Genomic DNA, 19,315 nt, shown 5'->3' with positions numbered 1-19,315 from the left:
TATTATATATACCCCGGACCACATTTCAGCCTCTTTAGACCACGCCGTCTACAGGCGCTTGTTCACAATCTGCTTGACCCTCTCCAAATCCAGTGCATCCACTTGCCTCCCCTTGAACCCCGTCATGCTCTCGGCCATGAACATGGAGTTGAGGATGGCCTCCTCGGTCGCGTCTGCCACTGCCTCAAACAAGCCCGAGATGGTATCGTTGTCCGACATCTGCACTCCCTGCGCCGCCGGTGTGAGCGGTGTCCTAGTCACGGAGGGGGAACTCTTCATCGATAGCTCCTGCGCGGGGATCGCGTTGGCTGTTGAGAATGCCACGAAGATGTCCCCCGACGTGTTGGCCCCGTAACCGCCCACCTTTCCCAACCCGACAGTCGCGCGCTTGGCCAACCGCTGCAGCTGCACGGGGAGGAGCGGCGCGTCAGTCGCAATGACGATGATGATGCTGCCATCCTTGCGCGCCTCCTTCCCGGGACCGGAGGCCTCCCGGATGCTTCCCCCGGCGATGCCGGCGGCGGCGTTCTGCTCCTTGAGGATGAGCCCCACGGGGATGCCCCCGATGTGCAGGTTGTCGGGCGACCCGTAGTTGGCCTGGACGAGGACGCCGACCGTGTACGTCGTGGGCGCGCCGTCAATATCGAAGCCCCGGACCTGGCGGCTGCTGGACCCGGTGCCGCCCTTGAAGTGGTGGCAGATCATGCCCGTGCCGCCGCCCGTGTTGCCCTCCCTGACGGCATCGGCGGTGGCAGACTGGATGCCCTCGGTGACGTGCTGGGGCGTGACGGCGAAGCGTCTCAGGTCGTTGAGGAAGCCGTCAAAGGTCTCGGCGACGAGGGGGAACATGAAGAGCTCCACCTCGCCGTCCTCGTTGCTGTGGTTGCGGACGCAGTACTCGAAGATGCCGCGGTAGGCGTCGCCCACGGCGGCGGTGGAGGTGAGGACGACGGGGGAGGTGAGCAGGCCCGTCTCGTGAATCCAGTGGCTGCCCGTCATCTCGCCGCAGCCGTTAAAGCTGAAGACGCCGGCGAAGCTCGAGTAGCGGGCCCAGTCGCGGCGGGGGAGGATGGTGGTCAGGCCCGTGTTGACGTCCCCGTCTGTGTGGATGGACTGCGTGCTGACGAGGACGCCGGGAACGTCGGTGATGGAGTTGAGGGCGCCGGGGAGCCACTTGCCTAGACGCAGGCGGGGGAGGACATCCCTGACGCGCCCTCTGGGTGACTGTGGTGGCATTGCGACGTGGTTATAGTTGAGGATAGTAAGTAGTGGCCAGTTGGTTGGTGATGATGGACCACCAACACTCGCACCGGAGAAGTTCTTATTACATAGTATATATACTGCATAGTACTTATATATACGTAAATCACCAGTGGTCGAATCCGGAAGGCGCATAGACGACGTTGACTCAATCGGTCACAGAACTAGGGTTCGTCTTAGAACTAGCGCAGATCACACAATTCAATGATGCAGTCTTACGCCAGCTTCGCAAGCTGCATGGTAGAGTACCCGGTTCGAGACCCGCAGGCCAAGACATTGGTAAGAGGCGGTGGTATGGATGGTACGATTCGATATGAAGTAAAGAACTACTAGCTCACTGCGCACTTGAAAAAGGAGTGTAATATTCCGCTAAATCCCCCGTGCTACCATGCGTGTATCTGGTAGACTCGGCTTCCGACAACAACCGTGTACTCATGCTCTGGCTTCAAAGTGTCAAGCTCAGATACTACTCCTGGCTTATTTCTGGGCCCTCTTTTGTTTGCCTCGCCTCTCACCAAGCAAGTCGTGCTTCACCGAGGGCACCACCCCCTGGAATAGGGGGGCATCTAGGACGCCTTGCTGCTCGTCTCAGCCTCGTCGGGCTGGATCGCAGCATCGCCGTCAAAGCTGTTGTCGCGGAACAGTGGCTGCTGCTCCTCCTCGCTGGGCCGGGCAAGAGTATAGCCCTGCGGGCCTCGCATCACCGGGGACACGTGCCCCGTGGACGGGTGGTAGCGGGCGTGGCAGTTGGGGCACTCGGACGGGTGGGCGGGCCAAGGGGACCGGAGCGTGCGGAGCGCCTTGCCGACATGTCCGAGGCCCCTGCCGGCCAGGTACAGGTGGATGAAGCTTTTAGAGGATGCCGTGTTAGCTGGGTTTGGGAGGAGGGGCAAGAGTTGTTGCTTACAAGCTGGTGAGGAGGGGCACCGTGGCATACACGGTCAGGATATCGCGGGTCGGGTTGTACCAGCGGTCTCCAAAATCAAAGAAGACCCAAGTGCAGACGAGGATGGTGATAAGAGAGGCTGCCAGGAACAGGTCCCACAGGCAGAGAAACAGCGGGCTGGCCAACCCGGAGCTGGAACGGGACAGGACGGCCATCCCAAGGCTGGATCTCTCGGCATCAAAGGCAGTGTTCCCATTATCGGGTTTTCTGTGTTTCCGGACAAGGATAACAATGGAAGAAAGGAAAGAACCCGTCATGGGAATGAGGCCTATAGCGGGGAGGACGTTTCCGGAAACGGCACCTGCGGCGATGCAGAGGGCAAAGCCGATAACGTAGGACCCAACGAGGATGGCACGAAGCCCGGAGTTGGTGTTTTCAGGCATGGTAAGATTCGGGTAGATGTCTTGACTTCCAAGGCAAAGTTGTTGACGTGTGGGAGAAACGAATGTCATACACGTACAACAAAAACAACAGCAGCAACAACAACAACTCGTGAACCGAGGGTCCAGGATCTTGACATGACTTATACCATAGTACGGACAGAGTCCGACAGACACCGGGCCACCGGCATGGATCGAAACACGTTACAGAGGGCCGCGTCACCGAGAGGGCGCACTCAAGGCAGCAGCAGGGGGCCAGGCGTCAGCATTAAGAGGTTTTGTAAGTAAAAATAAAATAGCGGCACCCCATTCGGTGATGGACGACCATCTGGGCCCCCAAGGAGTACGGCACAGCAGTGGCGGTGCAAGACGGATGGATGGTAAATCGGCTACCAACAGCTCTAACAGACGCAACGTGCTCGTCGCAGACCTAAAACAGCGCGTAAACATACAGGCCAAGCTGTGAGGATGGTGCCGACGCGCGGCTTCATGTGTTGTGGGAAAGTCTCCTGTGCAGGACTGTTGTCTGAGCAGTGGTCTGTCGCGAATGTGCCGCCGTTTATTATTGATTGCGTGAGTTCCTAATTTCCAAGAGTGTTGCCTGGGAATGACGAACTAAGTTAATAATAGTATCCGTGCATCTCACTCTGTACAAGCCTCGTGATTGTCCGATCATCAACAACTAACTACCTAATCCCTAAAACCCCAAGTTTACGGTGTATGTGCGTACCAAGTGTGGGGACCATGAGGGGGGCTGGCGTTGGAGGTGAAGACTGGGAACTTTTAACTCGAGCGATGAGAGATATAAATACGAGCCCCGGTGGTATATATATTTCTTTTTAACTACCTCTAGGCAGTTGGTCTGTCCTTTTCCCCCCTCGTTTCTTCCTATTATTTGTTGTGCGAAATAGGCCTGTTCATATTCCCCCATTTCCCCATTCACAACCCAGAGCACGTCGGCTACAGCCGAATTACCCTGCTTCACTCTAACTGTCCTGCCATACTGTACTGCGCAACTCGCATATACTACTAGTATGTAACATGGAGCACAATACTCCTGCTACCAGTACCACTAGTCATGACCCCCAACTTCTGCTGTGATTGATTGACATGAACTCTCCCAGTCTGACGGTGTACTCCGGTCTGGGTGTACGCCGGTCAGCCGGTGTGAGCGGGGGAGGCAGTCCTCCCATCCTCTCTAGGCAATGTGGGCATCTCCTCTCCAACACGCTGCCAAGTTCTCGTGACATTGAAATGATTGAATGCACCCGCAACTAGTCCAATCAGTCCAATGGCGGATGCTGCTGAGCGCCAGAATCTCAAACCCCCCCCAGGCCACCAATCGCCCGAGCCGCCGCGACCGGTGGCCGGCGTTCGTGTGGGGTATTAGTTCATAACTTCATACAGCTCCCTCCAGTTCCCCCCACAACTCCACAACCCCAAGCATTGATCGGATCCGATTGACGATGTCCTAGACAGCCTGGAGCCCTGGACTTCTCCCCGCAACTCCAACAAAACGACACCGAGGTCCCGCACCTGGCAGCCTCCCTTCTCTCCTCATTTCACCTCCAACTCCATCCTCCTCCGCCCGTCTCCAGGTCCAATTCACCCGATTGTCCTCAGATTCCCTCACAATGGTAGCTCCTCTAGTACGGGTCGCCCCCAATGTAAGTCGCCCCTCATCCCCCTCAGCCCCTCACCGCTGTCGCCAGTGTCACCACCTCTGTTTCCTCGCTCTCTTCGCCCTCCTCGCTCTCATCTTGCAAAATACTCACCTCATCCTCCAGGCCGCCAAGCGTGCAACCAGCCTGCTGCGCACCGTCCAGTACACCCATCCGCCCTCGTGCCCCTGCCACTCGAACCCCGGCTATCACAAGGCCCAGCCCAGCCTCATCTCCAATCTCAAGGATGCCTCGCGACGCTATGCCACGCCCGTGTCCGCCGAGCAGAAGGAGTACGCCTTCGAGATGGCCGCCTCGTCCATCCGCTTCGGCCCCGGCGTCACCAAGGAGGTCGGCATGGACTTCAAGAACCTGGGCGCCAAGAGGGTCTGCGTTGTCACCGACCCCACGGTCGACAAGCTCGACGCCATGCGCCAGGTTCGTGAGGGTCTCACACGCGAGGGCATCAGCTTCGAGGTCTTCAAGGACGTCAAGATCGAGCCCAAGGACCACAGCATCAAGGCCGCCATTGAATGGGTCCGCCCCTACCAGCCCGACGCCTTCCTGGCCGTGGGTGGCGGCTCCGTCATGGACACAGCTAAGCTGATGAACCTGTACAACGAATACCCCGAGGCCGACTTCCTCGACTTTGTCAACGCGCCCCTGGGCAAGGGCCGCCCTATCGACAAGGCCCTCAAGCCGCTCATTGCCGTGCCCACCACCGCCGGCACCGGCAGCGAGACGACGGGTACCGCCATCTTCGACCTCGTCTCCAAGCGCGCCAAGACAGGCGTCGCTCACCGCAACCTCAAGCCCACCCTGGGCATCTGTGACCCTCTCAACACCCGCACCATGCCCGCCGCCGTCAAGGCCAGCTCCGGCCTCGACGTCCTGTGCCACTCCCTCGAGTCCTACACCGCCATCCCCTACACCGAGCGCACCCCGCGGCCCACAAACCCCCTCAACCGCCCGGCCTACCAGGGCGCCAACCCCATCTCTGACGTCTTCTCCCTCCACGCCCTCCGCAGCACCGTCAAGTACCTGCCCCGTGCCGTCCGCGACCCGGATGACTTTGAGGCCCAGAGCGAGATGCTCCTCGCCGCCACTCTGGCCGGTGTCGGCTTCGGCAACGCCGGCGTCCACCTCTGCCACGGTGAGCCCCCTCTTTGGTAGTACTATTATGCAGAAGCTAACCCCATCCAGGCATGTCCTACCCCATCTCCGGCCAGAACCCCGGCTACATGCACGCCGGCTACGACGTGCCCCACCCGCTCATCCCCCACGGCGTCTCCGTCGCCGTCTCGGCCCCCGCCGTCTTCCGCTTCACCGCGCCCTCCAACCCGGACCGCCACCTGGAGGCCGCCCAGGCCTTCGGCGTCGACATCTCCAACGTCAAGCGCGAGAGCGCGGGAGAGGTCCTCGCCGAGGCCATCGCTCGCTTCCTGTCCGATCTGGGCGACCAGCCCGCGGGGCTCAAGCACCTCGGCTTCAAGAGCGCTGACATTGACGCCCTCGTCGAGGGCACCATCCCCCAGCAGCGCGTGCTCAAGCTGGCGCCGGGCCTGCAGACGGAGCTGGAGGCTGAGAAGGAGCAGCTGCGGAGGCTGTTCGAGGATGCCATGACGCATTAAAGGGGGTGTGGATATGTTGGTGCCAGCGAAGCCAGCGGTCCGGGTTGACTCTATTTGTTGTGTAAATAGGTCTTGAATATATTATTACATTACTAACTGTTTACTTTCTGATGGCGTATTGGTTAGGCAGGCCGCGGGGGCATGCATCAATAAGTACCGATGCAACGCTGTGATCCCCTCGTTTTATCAGTACACGTTAACCATTTATTCCTTGACAAAGTTGCCCGGAGCCTGGCAGTTGTCTGTGTAGTGTGCGGCAGTACACAGATACTATTTCCAGAAGAGATCTGCATCTGGAGGCACATGCGCTCTTGCTTGTTGTGGTGGACTGGTCACCAACAGCGTCAGGACGGACCATAATTCAACCACGGGCAATCGGGAAACTGCAAGCTTTCGATCTTCTATAGGTTTGATATATTTTTGAAATGCATTCAAGATGTACCCTAACCCCCTGTAGCGAGCAAGGCAAGCTTTAGCTCTAGCTCAATCCTGCCGTTACATACCCGCAATACTCAAGTTCATAGGCCCGGTGTGCTCGCAGATGATCAAGCATGGGCATTTTGCAGTGGACACCGTTCTATCTGCCAAGCATAAGCAGATCTAGCACCAAAGTAATGTGACGAGTCAGAATCAAAGTATATTGAGTGCGTTTGTTTGCCCAGTGTGCCATCTGCGGAGGCAGCGTAAGTTAGTAGCCTCTCTCGGGTGGCTATTGCTGAAGCTTCCCGGGTGTCGGTTCTGCAATGTCTCTACAAGCCAACATGTCATCGATATCGTCGCTGAGTTGACACATTCATGCGAAGACGAGGGTCTCAGCATCGCTTTTGTACCATCCAGCATTCTACTTCTACCCCAGCGGGAAGAGCGGGATAAGGCGCTGTCCCCGCTCACGGACACTGCGTTCCCCTTCTCGCAGGATGATTATTTCACCATGACCGGCGACATGGAACCCCAGACCACAGCAATCAAAGAGGTGGCGGACATGGCACTTCCTACTCTAGATGGTCCTAGTCCCACAGATGTGGCGAAAGGCAAAAGAGGCGAGGGGGTTCCGGGGCGGTGGTATTAGTGTTCTCGACACTGGGTAGGTGAGTTCCAACATTTCAGCTGATCCTTGAAGCGAGGTTTGCACCGTGTACTGACTGAGGGCATAACAATACTCGTATATGCTTACAGTAATTCGTTTGGGGCCTCCTCATCGGAATTTGTCGGGGTCGCTTCGGATCATCTTCCTCACCACGTTGATTTGTTTCAGGAGGGCGACCTTTCGCGCTTCGAGGATTCGGCGCCTGTCTGTTCGTCGCTGCCCGTTGGAATATACCACAGTCTGATCAGGCAGGATTTCGCCCGGGGCAACGGTCGATCTAGGAGTAATTGTGCAATTCTGCTGAGCCGTGAGAATTAAGTCGATGTCATCCAACATAGTCAAGCATACCTTGCCAATTTTGGCGCCGCTTCCAATCTTGCTTCCAATTTGGATCACTGTTCCCTCGCCAATCTCCGTGCCACCAGTCTCAATTTGGGATCCTACTTCGATAATAACGTAATCGCCCACGGAGACGCCCCCGGCGCTTGCGCTCTGGAGGTCTTGTGGTCTGATACCGAGATGGGCTCGTTCCTGAATAACACACCGTCGCCCGATAAGGATGCTGCCCAGTGTCGAGTCGAATCGCGCACGTGGATGGATCACGGTCTCGGCTTGCATCGTGATGGAGTGTGTGCCCACAAGAGCAGCATCTTTGGAAATAGTCAAAGACGAAGAAAGAGTGGCTGGAGGTTTCGGGCCGCTTGGAGCCGCGACAGACTGGCGTTTGGTACCGGATGACATGGTACCAACTGGACCTTTGCAGCCTATAAGGCAAGCTCTGTTCAGCCTGGTTCGAGGATAGTAATTAGCCCGCGTATCTTTCGGGATGCGGAGGTGGGTGAGGCCGATAATGCTAGCGCATCGAACCCGCAAGCTGCCCAGATGCCTCTTTGATGTGGAAGTAAGACAAAGGTGGAATGTGGGTTTTAAAGTTAATGAGATCAGGACTTAGATTGGACCACCACATTACTAACAGGTGCGGTAGGGGAGACCTCAAATGTGCATGTTGTCTGGGTGGGAAGGCTTGTTACGGCTAACGGGAATGCTGAGTAATAAGCGGGTGCATTGGCCAATCACATACCTGCCATTTCTGACGTCCACGAACATCTGCCAAACCTCGAAGTGCCGCACCGTCACGACTCCCCCTACACCTCCCTCACATCGCCACTCAGCCACGACACGATGCTGTCCACGAGAGCGGCGCCAAAGAAGGCTGTCAGCCTCTCACGGACCGCCGTGAGGGGTCTGGCCACCGTCCAGGATGGCACCCCGAAGCGAACGTACGGAGGTCTGAGGGACCAGGATCGCATTTTCCAGAACCTTTACGGCCGATACCCTGCCGACCTCGCGAGCGCAAAGAAGATGGGCGATTGGCACAAGACCAAGGAGATCATCCTCAAGGGCCATGATTGGATCATTGGCGAGATCAAAACCTCGGGTCTGCGCGGTCGCGGTGGCGCCGGTTTCCCGTCGGGCCTGAAATGGGTAAGCTGGTTTTGACGGGAACAAATCGCGTTCGAGGTGGCTAATACAGGCTCTGTAGTCTTTCATGAACTTCAAGGACTGGGACAAGGACACTAAGCCCCGATATCTCGTCGTCAATGCCGATGAGGGCGAGCCCGGCACCTGCAAGGACCGCGAGATCATGCGAAAGGACCCCCACAAGCTCATCGAAGGCTGCCTCGTCGCTGGCCGAGCGATGAACGCGACCGCTGCGTACATCTATATCCGAGGCGAGTTCATCCACGAGGCCGCCGTGCTCCAGAACGCGATCAACGAGGCGTACAAGGATGGTCTGATTGGCAAGAACGCCTGCGGTTCCGGCTACGACTTTGATGTTTTCATCCACCGCGGTGCCGGTGCCTACGTCTGCGGTGAGGAGACTTCTCTGATCGAGTCCCTCGAGGGCAAGCCCGGCAAGCCCCGTCTCAAGCCTCCGTTCCCCGCTGCCGTCGGTCTTTTCGGTTGCCCTTCGACCGTTGCCAACGTCGAGACCATCGCCGTTGCTCCCACCATTTGCCGCCGAGGCGGTGACTGGTTCGCTGGTTTCGGCCGCGAGCGGAACCAGGGCACCAAGCTGTTCTGTATTTCTGGCCACGTCAACAACCCCTGCACTGTTGAGGAGGAGATGTCCATCCCTCTCCGCGAGCTGATCGAAAAGCACTGCGGTGGTGTCCGCGGCGGCTGGGACAACCTCCAGGCTGTCATTCCCGGTGGCTCGTCGACGCCTATCCTCCCCAAGAGCGTGTGTGACGACCAGCTCATGGACTTTGATGCCCTCAAGGACAGCCAGTCTGGTCTCGGCACTGCTGCCGTCATCGTCATGGACAAGAGCGCAGATGTCGTCCGCGGTATCAGCCGTCTGAGCCACTTCTACCGCCACGAGAGTTGCGGCCAGTGCACTCCCTGCCGTGAGGGCAGCAAGTGGACTGAGCAGATCATGAGCCGATTTGAGAAGGGCCAGGGACGCGAGCGGGAGATTGATATGCTCCAGGAGCTGACCAAGCAGGTCGAGGGTCACACAATTTGCGGTATGTATCCAAGCCATGAGCCAACGTGGCACATAATAGTATGCTAACATTGCATTTGCAGCTCTGGGCGAGGCTTTCGCTTGGCCCATCCAGGGTCTCATCCGTCATTTCCGACCGGAGCTTGAGGCGAGGATGCAGCAGTACGCACAGGAGCACGGTGGCCAGACCCTGGCTGGTGGCCTAGATAGGAACGCGAGGGAGCTCGGGAAGCTGGTGTCTCCGGGTCAATAGAGGCCTAGAATTTGCGCCGGGGTGTGTCATTTAGACGGGACGCGCCAGCTAGAGCTTGAGCCGCGTCCGTGTACCTTCCTACTGCCATTTATGCATAGTCAACCGTAGAGGCCGGTGGTGTATTTACTATGTCTGAACAACTTGCAAGCATATCTATATGCCCTAGCTGCGTGATGTGAACGGGGACCTATCAAGGTCTGATTTGAGTATCTGGGTAACATAATTTGCTTCCTATACGAAGCCTTCAATTTTTGTTTCTATTTTGTCCCCTAGCATACAAATCGTACATGTACTCGAATGAGTAATACTCGTAGGTACTTAGGTAGTTGGGACAAGATTCATTGTTAACAGCCACATGGAAAACCCTAGCATCCATGTCGCCGTTGCTGTGCCTGGCTGATAACGTCGGCTTTAAGGGTCCACCTGGCAACATGACAATTCAATACTTGATGGGGCCAATCCCACCCATCACTCCTCCACTACACGCCCATTCATTGCTTTCTTGCATTGATCAATGATTCTAGGGAAGACGTCCATTTCTCTTCCCTTCCCTTGGATATACGTCGAGTTCAGAAATTGTAGTGTCGGTCAACATGGCTGCGGTTTATGATCAGTTCATTGCCTTTGGGACGGATAATGGTGAGATAACCCACGCCCACTTCCGCCACACAGCTCACTGACCGCTCCCAGCCGGCCTCGAGAGGATTCTACGATTCTTCCAGTCCTTCTTCATGATCCTCACCTCATACCCCCTCCTTATCGCCTCCATCCTCTCCTCCTCGCCGGAAGCTGTCCACGTCTCAACCGAGACCCTACTGCGCCAGCTCCAGGGCCGCCTCAATATTACCCGCCGATGGATGCGCCTCTTCCGCTTCCTCGAGGCCTTCCAGGCGGGTTGGAGGCTGTACCTGTCCGAGGGCAAGACCCTGGAGACGTGGCTCGATGCCCACGCTAAGACGTGCCTCGGCATGTTTGGCATGCTCGAGTCTATCACCCTGTTCGACTTGCTGGCTGTGGACCACCTCGAGATTTTTGGGGCCGAGCGCGCGGCCAGCATGAATGTTGAAGCGCAGAGATTTTGGCTCGTCGCGCTGTACCTGTCGGCCATGAGCTCGGGCGTCAAGCTGGTGCGACTCTTCTCGCAACGCCCCGTCCCCCCGACGGGCGACGGGTTCGGGCTAGGCCCAGAGCCCGAAAAGGAGGGCGCTGGAGAGAAGGACGTCGCGGCGCCGGAGCAGGAGAAGTCGGGTCTGGAGAAGATGAAGGACCGAAACAGGCGGAAGAGAGAGCAAAAGGCCTGGGAGAAGAAGGTTCAGGCGGAGATGGTTGCGCTGGGAATGAAGCTCCTGGGCGATGTGCTGGATCTGGTCATTCCTGCGTCCATCGTGGGCTGGGTCCAGGTCGACCCGGGCATGGTCGGCATTGCCATGTTCTGCAGCACTATCATCACGGGTGGTGTCATCTGGAAGAGGCATGGGCGCGAAATTGCAAAGCAACAGGTGTAAATTACACGAGCCTATGCTCGGTACATACTAGACAGACAGGCATATATTTGCGCAAACACATACCTGGTGCAGATCAGGCCTATCTATCCCACACATCGCCAACAATCATTACTCGTAGCCGTCGTTTCCGACCCATCTAACCAAACGCCACCGTTAGCAGTTCCCAAAGATCGCTAGTAGCCAAGCATCATCAGTTCACCGTCGTCCGCTGACGACGAATCTTCCCGTCTCAACGTTCATCTTCCAGCCGTCTTGGAGGAGCGCTGCCGCCACAGCCTGTCGAAGTTGCGATACGCCAGTGGCAGTGTGGCGCCCGATGCCGGTGATGACTGTAAAGGGCTGCTCCCGCGCCTTCCTGGTTTTAAGTTCACCCAGGTTATCCCACCAAATCTGCACCTTCTCTCGAGCGATGCGTGTGCCGTCCCGGACGGTGACCCCATGAAGGTCGATGGATGTTCGTGTACTCTGTTGCTCGACAAGCAGATTGGCCGCAGTGGACGTCATCTGGCGAGCGCGATGCGCATGTTCGTGGCCACGCTCGCGATAGACCGCCGCGGCTTGTTTGTAGAGAGAATTTGACGCTCCCCGGCGGGAGAGCTGAGACGCGTATGACGTGGCATCCCGCCTAGCTTGGTTCGAGTCGTTGATTTTCTGGATGGCCCATGAAAGATCGCCAGGGCCGCTAGCAGATGCTGTCGAGGAGGGCCGAGATGATTTGCCGGATATCGGTATTCGGGCTTTGCTACCGGAAAGATTCAGACTCCCCAGCGTTCCCTCGAGGTCCTCATCCGGCAGGGGAGTAATTCGATGGTTCAGATCTAGGCGCTCCTTCCAGGGGTTCTTGGCAAAGTGCTTGCTCAGAAGCGAAGCAATTTCGGAAGACGACTCATCGCCGGACCCAGTGACCTGGACCAGCGTAAGCAAGTGCTTTTCCGGCACGTTGCGGTACTGGGTCGCGAGCTTCTTTGCCTTGGTTATTCCCTCTTCATCTTCAGATGTGATTCCCAGGGCCATGTACTGTTCGAGAATCTCGGCTGCAGCTGCACCGCCTGAACACTTCTTCCGGTAGTATGCGTCTGCTACTTGATCGTAGGGGATGTGAATTCGATCCGCGAGAAAAGCAATCTCATCTTGGTCTGCAATCCCATGTTAGAGGAGGTTCTTCTCAATCAATACAACTTTGACTCACTCTTGAGCTCCTTGGCTTGGTTCTTCTCGAGCACCTCCTTGCTAGTGGAGTCCAAATCAAGTAGTTGTGTCGTCGTCGCGGCTGGTACTTTGTGCTTCCGTTTTCCCTTCCGACCCTTTGGCGTCGCATCGTCAGGCTGAAAGAAGCCGTCAATACCGCGCGCCTGCTGCCCTGTCGACTGAAGGTATTGCACATTGAGCAGGTCTTCTAGGGTGGTCTGAACGTCCCCCTCGGCCTTCTTGAGGGCATGCTTAATGTCGTACTCTTTCAGCTGGCCAAACATTTCGCGCAGGCAGATAAACTTATCATCTTCGCCAATGCCGTTAAACGAAGTGAGTTTCGGGATGGCGTCTGATGAGTCTGCCGGGAGGGATGACAGGTCGGTGCTTGACGAGTCGGTATTCCGCGCCTTAGAGGCCGGTTGGCTGGCACTCGTTGCGGAAGTGCTAAAGTCATCGCGTTCACCGCCGTCCGATTCCTCGACGACACCAGGCATCCCACTAGGATTGAAACCTGTTGCTTCCTCCAAGGCTACATCTTGAGATAGCCCTTTCAGTGTCACCTCAGCGTCCCGGTAGCCGGAAGCTGTGCTCAGATCATAGTCGCCTGCGATAGCGACAATGAGGGGTTCATCTAGCAAAGCGCCAAAAGACGCCTAGAGAAGTCGAGAATCAGCAGCCGTATTAAAAAAAAATGGTGTACGTTCACACCACAAAAATGGTGGCTACCCGGCAGCGCTGTGGGTTTTAACTGCCGGGCTTTTGATGCAGTTATACCGAGTGCGACTCACCACAAGTTTTTTTAGAGGGTCGACATCGGGTTCACGAGACATGTTGCGTTGCTCAAACCATTTGTCGCCTGTGGTGTTGTCGCAAGTAAAGTAAAGTTTGTGAGGCTACAGTGGTCATCGAGATCATATTCATCTGAGGGGTTTAGATTGAGGTGAGGTGATTTTTAGGGAGAATGTGGATTCAACACCGGGGGACTTGTTGAACGTTGGGCAGCTGAAAGTCTGGCATGGGGAGTCACTGAAGCATCGCATCGTTGATTGTTCAGCATCAACACACACACACCATCGGTGACTCCCTCAGTGCGAATACATTGTCGTCCTCATCTTGGTGTCACGTGTTCTGAACCCTCAACAACAGGCGACTGCTGGAGCAACAGATGGGTGTCATTTGATAACAGATGAGTGTCTTCTACATAGGACAAGTAAAAAGTCTATGGAGAGGGCGTCCTGGGAAGTTCAAGATACCAGTGGTTTGAAACGTTATTTGGACCGTGAGATTATTAGGACCTAGGACCACGAATATCGTAGCAGATGATGTTGGGCTCGTAGTACTCAGACACCTTGGACCCAGTCACGTAGTTTCGCACCGCACAAGGTACTACAGTACTCATTGCTCCAGGAGATTTTCTTGAAGCTTAAACAAGAAACCTGCACCGCCTCCGAGGAAATATGCAAGGAATACCTGACTCTCTCATCTTCTACAGGTTACATTTGGTGGTGACGGGTGACCTTGGCTGATACCCTTGCCTACCTGCAGTGTTCACGTGTGTGTCTTCAACAGGCAGACAACAGGCGGCAGGGCGGAGGGCGGGAAAGATCAAAAACCCGGGGCAGGTAGGACCGGGCCATGATTGGTGGGGCCCAATAAAAGCGGGTACCTCCCGCCACTGAGCCAAGACCAAGCTCCCTGCCACCCTGCTACGTCAGGTACCAGCGCGCTTGCTGATCGCCACTGCGCTGCCGGAGTCGCTCCCGTCGCTCACCCCATCCAACGATCTAGTGAGCCCATTGCACCGACGTTCGACACTAGCATTAGCATCGACATCACCCTCTGTCGCTGGGCCACAACTCTGTAGCTCCGTCCTTCCCAGCTGCCACTACAGCATTGCACTGTTTGATATTCTCTTTTCGTATCCTCCCTGCTCGCGACGCCCCGATCGATCCCAGATCTATTACGTTGTGGCCGCGCTGCCGTCGCCTCCGGTATGCGTCACCGAGTCGCAGGTTGGCTCGTCGGTGCCACAACTCTGTTGCTGGCCTCGGCGGGTAGTGCCGAGCTGTATACGCCTAAACACGAGCCTGGGCGGTGTGCATTTCGAGGTCATTGCGGGAAGCAGAGCTTCTTTGGCAAGGAGCTTCCATGCGTCGATAACGATGTGGCTCAAGATCCCGATGAGGAGCTTCGCAAGGAGCTCGTCGACCTTTGTGGTGCCAAATGGGCCACAGGTCCTGTTTGCTGCGAGCTTGATCAGGTACGAAGATGCGATGGGGCGATGGTGACGATCTAGCTAACCCTCCACTAGGTGAAAGCACTGAAATCTGAACTCGGCACCCCGAATACCCTGATCGGTTCATGCCCGGCGTGCAAAGAAAACTTCTTCAACATGTTCTGCACTTTCACCTGCTCTCCCGACCAGTCCACATTCATCAATGTCACGGATTCAGCAGAGAAGGGAGGCAAGCATCTTGTGACTGAACTCGACCAGCTCATCTCCGAAGAATATGGCACTGGGTTCTACGATAGCTGCAAGGAGGTCAAATTTGGTGGTGCCAATAGCAGGGCTATGGACTTGATTGGCGGTGGTGCTACTAACTATCACGAGATGCTTAAGTTCTTGGGAGACAAGAAACCGTTTGTTGGGTCTCCCTTCCAGATCAACTTCCCGGGGGACTACCCAGACCGGAACATGGAGCCTCTCGACATGAAGCCGAAGAAATGTAACGACGAGGATCCCGACTATCGATGTGTTTGCGTCGATTGTCCCGAAGTGTGTCCTGAACTTCCGGTCGTCAAGGAAGGGCGCTCTTGTCATGTTGGCGTCCTCCCTTGCCTCTCTTTTGCTTCCATCTTTACCTACTCAGTGCTTCTCTTCGCCTTCTTCACGTTTATTTTCGGCCATGTCACTTGGAAGCGTTATGCGCGCCGAAGAGTGGAGAGAAGGAGGCTTCTCCACGAACCTTCACATAGCGATGACGAGGATGATGAGGGAGGTCCGGTCCAGACCGAAGCGATGCGCGATCGTCCTACGCAACGCTACGCCATCAACGACCGATGTGACAAAATCTTCAACCATTTGGGACACTTTGCTGCCCGCTTTCCGGGAATTACCATCAGTCTGAGCCTTGTCGTCGTTGCCATCCTGAGTGCTGGTTGGTTCCGGTTCGATTTGGAAAAGGAGCCGGCTCGACTGTGGGTCAGCCCAACTTCCGAGGCTGCGCAAGAGAAGGCTTACTTCGACTCCAACTTTGGCCCTTTCTACCGTGCCGAAAAGATCTTTCTAGTCAATGACACCGAGCCCTCTGGGCCTGGACCCGTGCTGAGCTACGACACGCTCAAGTGGTGGATGGGAGTTGAGAAGAGCATAGAGAAGCTTGAGAGTCCAGTCTTTGGCAAATACTTCAACGACATCTGTTTCAAACCGATGGACGACGCTTGTGCTGTCCAGTCCGTCACCGCTTACTGGTACTCGAAGGGCGGCCTCGATCCCAACTATTGGAAGGACGATCTGCGAGCCTGCGCAAAGTCGCCAGTCGATTGCCGACCGGCGTTTGGGCAACCGATTGAGCCGAATATGGTCCTTGGTGGCTATGCCGATGATGTGGCGGAGGCACAAGCTATTACCGTGACATGGGTTGTCAAGAACGCACAGGAGGGCACCGGGGCTCTGGCCCGAGCTATTGACTGGGAGAATGCTCTCCGTGACCGCCTTTTGGAGGTTCAAGAGGAGGCAAAGGATCGTGGATTGCGACTGTCTTTCAACACGGAGATCAGTCTCGAGCAAGAACTGAACAAGTCGACCAACACAGATGCTAAAATTATTGTCATCAGCTATGTCGTCATGTTCATCTATGCTTGTATGGCGTTGGGAACGCCTCTCAAGCATATCTTCCGGAACCCGGCCGTTCTGCTTGTCGAGTCTAAGGTCACATTGGGATTCGTGGGAATCGTCATTGTTTTGATGTCGATTACTGCGTCAATTGGCTTCTTCTCATGGGTCGGCCTCAAGGCAACGCTGATCATCGTGGAAGTGATCCCCTTCATCGTGCTCGCGGTTGGCGTCGACAACATCTTTCTCATTGTGCACGAACTTGAGAGGGTCAACGCCAGCTGTCCTGACCAGATGGTTGAGGAGCGTGTGGCTAGGGCTCTGGGCAGGATGGGGCCGTCTATTCTGTTCTCGGCTCTCACCGAGACGGTTGCATTTGCCCTTGGCGCTGCTGTTGGTATGCCCGCTGTCAGAAATTTTGCTGCCTATGCCGCCGGCGCCGTTTTTGTCAATGCCCTTCTTCAAATGACCATGTTTGTTTCCTTTCTGTCGCTCAACCAAATGCGCGTTGAGGACCATCGATGTGAGCTTTGGCCGTGGTGGCAAATCACTAAGGCACGGATTCACCTCGACGGCTCAAACGGATACGTCGGTGGCGGAAGACCGAGCGACATTGAGGAAGAGAGCTTTCTTCAGATCTTCATCAAGAACCACTATGCGCCTAATCTGCTAGGGAAGAAGGTCAAAATGGTTGTCGTCACCGTCTTCCTGGGCCTCTTTGCCGCTGCTATTGCTCTACTACCTGGAATCCAGCTTGGTCTCGACCAGCGGGTGGCTATTCCCGACGGCTCGTACCTTATTCCATATTTCAACGACCTTTATGATTATCTGGAGATTGGGCCTCCCGTGTATTTCGTTACGAGAGGTCTAGATGCCTCGAAGCGTGATGAGCAACAGGAGATCTGCTCGAGGTTCACCTCCTGTCAGTCATTGTCTCTTACGAATACTCTTGAGTTAGAGAGACAGCGCCCGGAAATCTCTTTTATTTCCTCGCCCACTGCTAGCTGGATCGATGACTTCTTCATGTGGCTGAACCCGATTTACGAGCAGTGCTGCGTCGAAAATGGCTCTACCTGCTTTGCCGGGCGCGATCCCCCATGGAACACGACGCTTTACGGGATGCCTGAGGACGATGAGTTCATCTACTATCTGCAGAAATTCCTCACAGAACCTGCGACAGATGAGTGCCCGTTGGCTGGCAAGGCAGCATACGGAGACTCCGTGATTCTTGCGAAAGACTACGAGAGCGTCAAGGCAACCAACTTCCGAACTGCGCACACCCCTTTGCGTAGCCAGAAGGACTTCATTGATGCCTACGCCTCGGCTCGCCGCATCGCATCCGACATTAGCTCGAGGACCGGCGCAGACGTCTTCCCCTACAGCGTTTTCTATATTTTCTTCCATCAGTATCTCGACATTGTTAGCCTCACAGCCGGGCTTTTGTGTGCTGTCATTGGGATCATCTTTGTGGTTGCGTGCCTCCTGCTCGGATCTATACTTACTGCGGCGGTTGTCACAATCACCGTCGTCATGAGTGTTGTTGACATAATGGGGGCCATGTCGGTGTTCAACGTCTCTTTAAATGCCGTGTCGCTCGTCAACCTCATTATATGTGTTGGAATCTCGGTCGAGTTTTGTGCGCACATCGCGCGCGCCTTTACGTTTCCCTCAAGGACAGTCATGCAGAGTAACAACAACGGCTTCCGCGGGCGCGATGCTCGTGCTTGGACGGCTCTGGTTAACGTCGGAGGATCCGTATTTTCGGGTATTACCGTTACGAAGCTACTCGGAGTCTGTGTTCTGGCTTTCACGCGCTCCAAGATTTTCGAAATCTACTATTTCCGTGTCTGGCTGGCTCTGGTTATCTTCGCCGCTATCCATGCTCTGATCTTCCTTCCGGTTGCACTGAGTATTGCCGGCGGACAAGGATACATCGATCCTGAGAGCGAGGGAACGGCTGCCCAGGATCTGACTGATCGGCGATGGCGAGCTCTCCGGATGAGCGATCATGACGACTCAGAAGATGACGAATATTAGTTGCTTCGGCGGCTACTGTTTCATATTTTCCCTTGTGTATCGGCGTTTCGGGATCAAGATTCTACGAGCGATGGAGCTGTACACGATGAACTGGCTGGGGGTGGTGATGACACTTCGATTGAAACGATTATACGGCTGCCCAAGACAATCCTTGGGACTGACCAACAGCTCTCAGAATCATCCACACCGTGGGTAAAACTTGTGGGGGGAGAAGAGTAGAATTCTACTCCAGGACACAACATGGCCTTTCCTTCTCCCCATTGTGAGTCCAATAGTGAACCCATTGATGAAGCCGACGGCAAGAGGGACTATGACGACCCCAAGGGCAAGGCCCCCGTCAAGAGGGTCCGATTCTCCACCCTCCCTTCTCGGCGCCACGCACCTGAGCCGCCTGGTCTGTACGCCCAGATGATGTTCCGCATGGACCTCCATGGAAAGGGACGTCCCACTCAGCTACACATTACCGAGGATCCTCAACTGGGTGGGAAGTGGGCTAGCACGCTGTGTCCTATGAATGCTGCAACTGCTTTGCGACAAGGTAGTATTGGCTTAACTAGAGGTACGAGGGGTGGGTCCCAAACACCGTGTTTTCAAGCGGCTCAATCACAGACCTCTCAATTTCGAGTCTCTCAAGCACATGGCTCACAATCACGGCTGTCTCAATTAAAGGGCTCTCAATTTTGGGCGCCTCAAACGCAAGGCTCTCAATTTCGAAGCTCTCAAGCAGAGGGCTCTCAATCTCAAAGTTCTCAAGCAGAAGGCTCGCAAGCAGAGAGCTCCCAAGCAGACATCAAGCCTTTATAACAGGCCCTTGGGATCCTTAGTTTCAAAGTCAGACACAGAATCTGCCCCCTGTAGTCAGCTCAGATAGTGGAGGCAATTCGGGGTTGTGGGAGTTTGGAGATGCCTCATTCTCGATGGGCCAGAGCAGTTCGCGTATCCCGGGGTCTTTTACATGTGGATTACCCGTGGGCGGGCGAGAACACGTTGAGTAGGTGGGTATAATTAGGGATGTTGATA

At 55.7% G+C, this 19,315-nt stretch overlaps 9 protein-coding genes across 9 annotated transcripts; 5 read left to right on the top strand and 4 right to left on the bottom strand.

Moving 5' to 3' along the window:
- Window positions 1–48: 48 nt before the first annotated feature.
- ACO1O0_006949 (peptidase family S58-domain-containing protein) lies at window positions 49–1,236 on the bottom strand (the record flags this gene model as incomplete). Its single annotated transcript, XM_083196326.1, has 1 exon — window positions 49–1,236. One exon carries the CDS (start codon window positions 1,234–1,236, stop codon window positions 49–51), a length of 1,188 nt encoding a protein of 395 aa, XP_083047534.1.
- A 590-nt stretch (window positions 1,237–1,826) lies between these two features.
- ACO1O0_006948 (uncharacterized protein) lies at window positions 1,827–2,589 on the bottom strand (the record flags this gene model as incomplete). Its single annotated transcript, XM_083196325.1, has 2 exons — window positions 1,827–2,109; window positions 2,168–2,589. 2 exons carry the CDS (start codon window positions 2,587–2,589, stop codon window positions 1,827–1,829), a joined length of 705 nt encoding a protein of 234 aa, XP_083047533.1.
- A 1,631-nt stretch (window positions 2,590–4,220) lies between these two features.
- ACO1O0_006947 (hydroxyacid-oxoacid transhydrogenase) lies at window positions 4,221–5,878 on the top strand (the record flags this gene model as incomplete). The annotated part of the gene is made up of 3 exons (XM_083196324.1): window positions 4,221–4,253; window positions 4,374–5,400; window positions 5,451–5,878. The coding sequence occupies 3 exons, from the start codon at window positions 4,221–4,223 to the stop codon at window positions 5,876–5,878; spliced, it is 1,488 nt and encodes a 495-aa protein (XP_083047532.1).
- A 1,195-nt stretch (window positions 5,879–7,073) lies between these two features.
- On the bottom strand, window positions 7,074–7,583 carry ACO1O0_006946 (trimeric LpxA-like protein; the record flags this gene model as incomplete). The annotated part of the gene is made up of 3 exons (XM_083196323.1): window positions 7,074–7,262; window positions 7,314–7,473; window positions 7,510–7,583. The coding sequence occupies 3 exons, from the start codon at window positions 7,581–7,583 to the stop codon at window positions 7,074–7,076; spliced, it is 423 nt and encodes a 140-aa protein (XP_083047531.1).
- Window positions 7,584–8,147: 564 nt separating this feature from the next.
- NDH51 (NADH-quinone oxidoreductase subunit NuoF) lies at window positions 8,148–9,727 on the top strand (the record flags this gene model as incomplete). Its single annotated transcript, XM_083196322.1, has 3 exons — window positions 8,148–8,450; window positions 8,509–9,496; window positions 9,558–9,727. The coding sequence occupies 3 exons, from the start codon at window positions 8,148–8,150 to the stop codon at window positions 9,725–9,727; spliced, it is 1,461 nt and encodes a 486-aa protein (XP_083047530.1).
- Window positions 9,728–10,320: 593 nt separating this feature from the next.
- ACO1O0_006944 (peroxisomal biogenesis factor 11) lies at window positions 10,321–11,232 on the top strand (the record flags this gene model as incomplete). Its single annotated transcript, XM_083196321.1, has 2 exons — window positions 10,321–10,366; window positions 10,418–11,232. 2 exons carry the CDS (start codon window positions 10,321–10,323, stop codon window positions 11,230–11,232), a joined length of 861 nt encoding a protein of 286 aa, XP_083047529.1.
- Window positions 11,233–11,427: 195 nt separating this feature from the next.
- Window positions 11,428–13,253, bottom strand: ACO1O0_006943 (uncharacterized protein; the record flags this gene model as incomplete). Its single annotated transcript, XM_083196320.1, has 3 exons — window positions 11,428–12,368; window positions 12,422–13,076; window positions 13,212–13,253. The coding sequence occupies 3 exons, from the start codon at window positions 13,251–13,253 to the stop codon at window positions 11,428–11,430; spliced, it is 1,638 nt and encodes a 545-aa protein (XP_083047528.1).
- A 1,163-nt stretch (window positions 13,254–14,416) lies between these two features.
- On the top strand, window positions 14,417–18,295 carry NCR1 (sphingolipid transporter; the record flags this gene model as incomplete). Its single annotated transcript, XM_083196319.1, has 2 exons — window positions 14,417–14,683; window positions 14,735–18,295. 2 exons carry the CDS (start codon window positions 14,417–14,419, stop codon window positions 18,293–18,295), a joined length of 3,828 nt encoding a protein of 1,275 aa, XP_083047527.1.
- A 240-nt stretch (window positions 18,296–18,535) lies between these two features.
- On the top strand, window positions 18,536–19,166 carry ACO1O0_006941 (uncharacterized protein; the record flags this gene model as incomplete). The annotated part of the gene is made up of 2 exons (XM_083196318.1): window positions 18,536–18,783; window positions 18,965–19,166. The coding sequence occupies 2 exons, from the start codon at window positions 18,536–18,538 to the stop codon at window positions 19,164–19,166; spliced, it is 450 nt and encodes a 149-aa protein (XP_083047526.1).
- Window positions 19,167–19,315: the final 149 nt, after the last annotated feature.

The sequence above is a fragment of the Amphichorda felina genome, assembly GCF_050947745.1.
Source record: "Amphichorda felina strain 45539 chromosome Unknown scaffold_7, whole genome shotgun sequence".
NCBI classification, from domain to species: domain Eukaryota; kingdom Fungi; phylum Ascomycota; class Sordariomycetes; order Hypocreales; family Bionectriaceae; genus Amphichorda; species Amphichorda felina.
The sequence above is the reverse complement of the archived record's forward strand: the minus strand, read 5'-3'. Positions and strand labels throughout refer to the sequence as shown.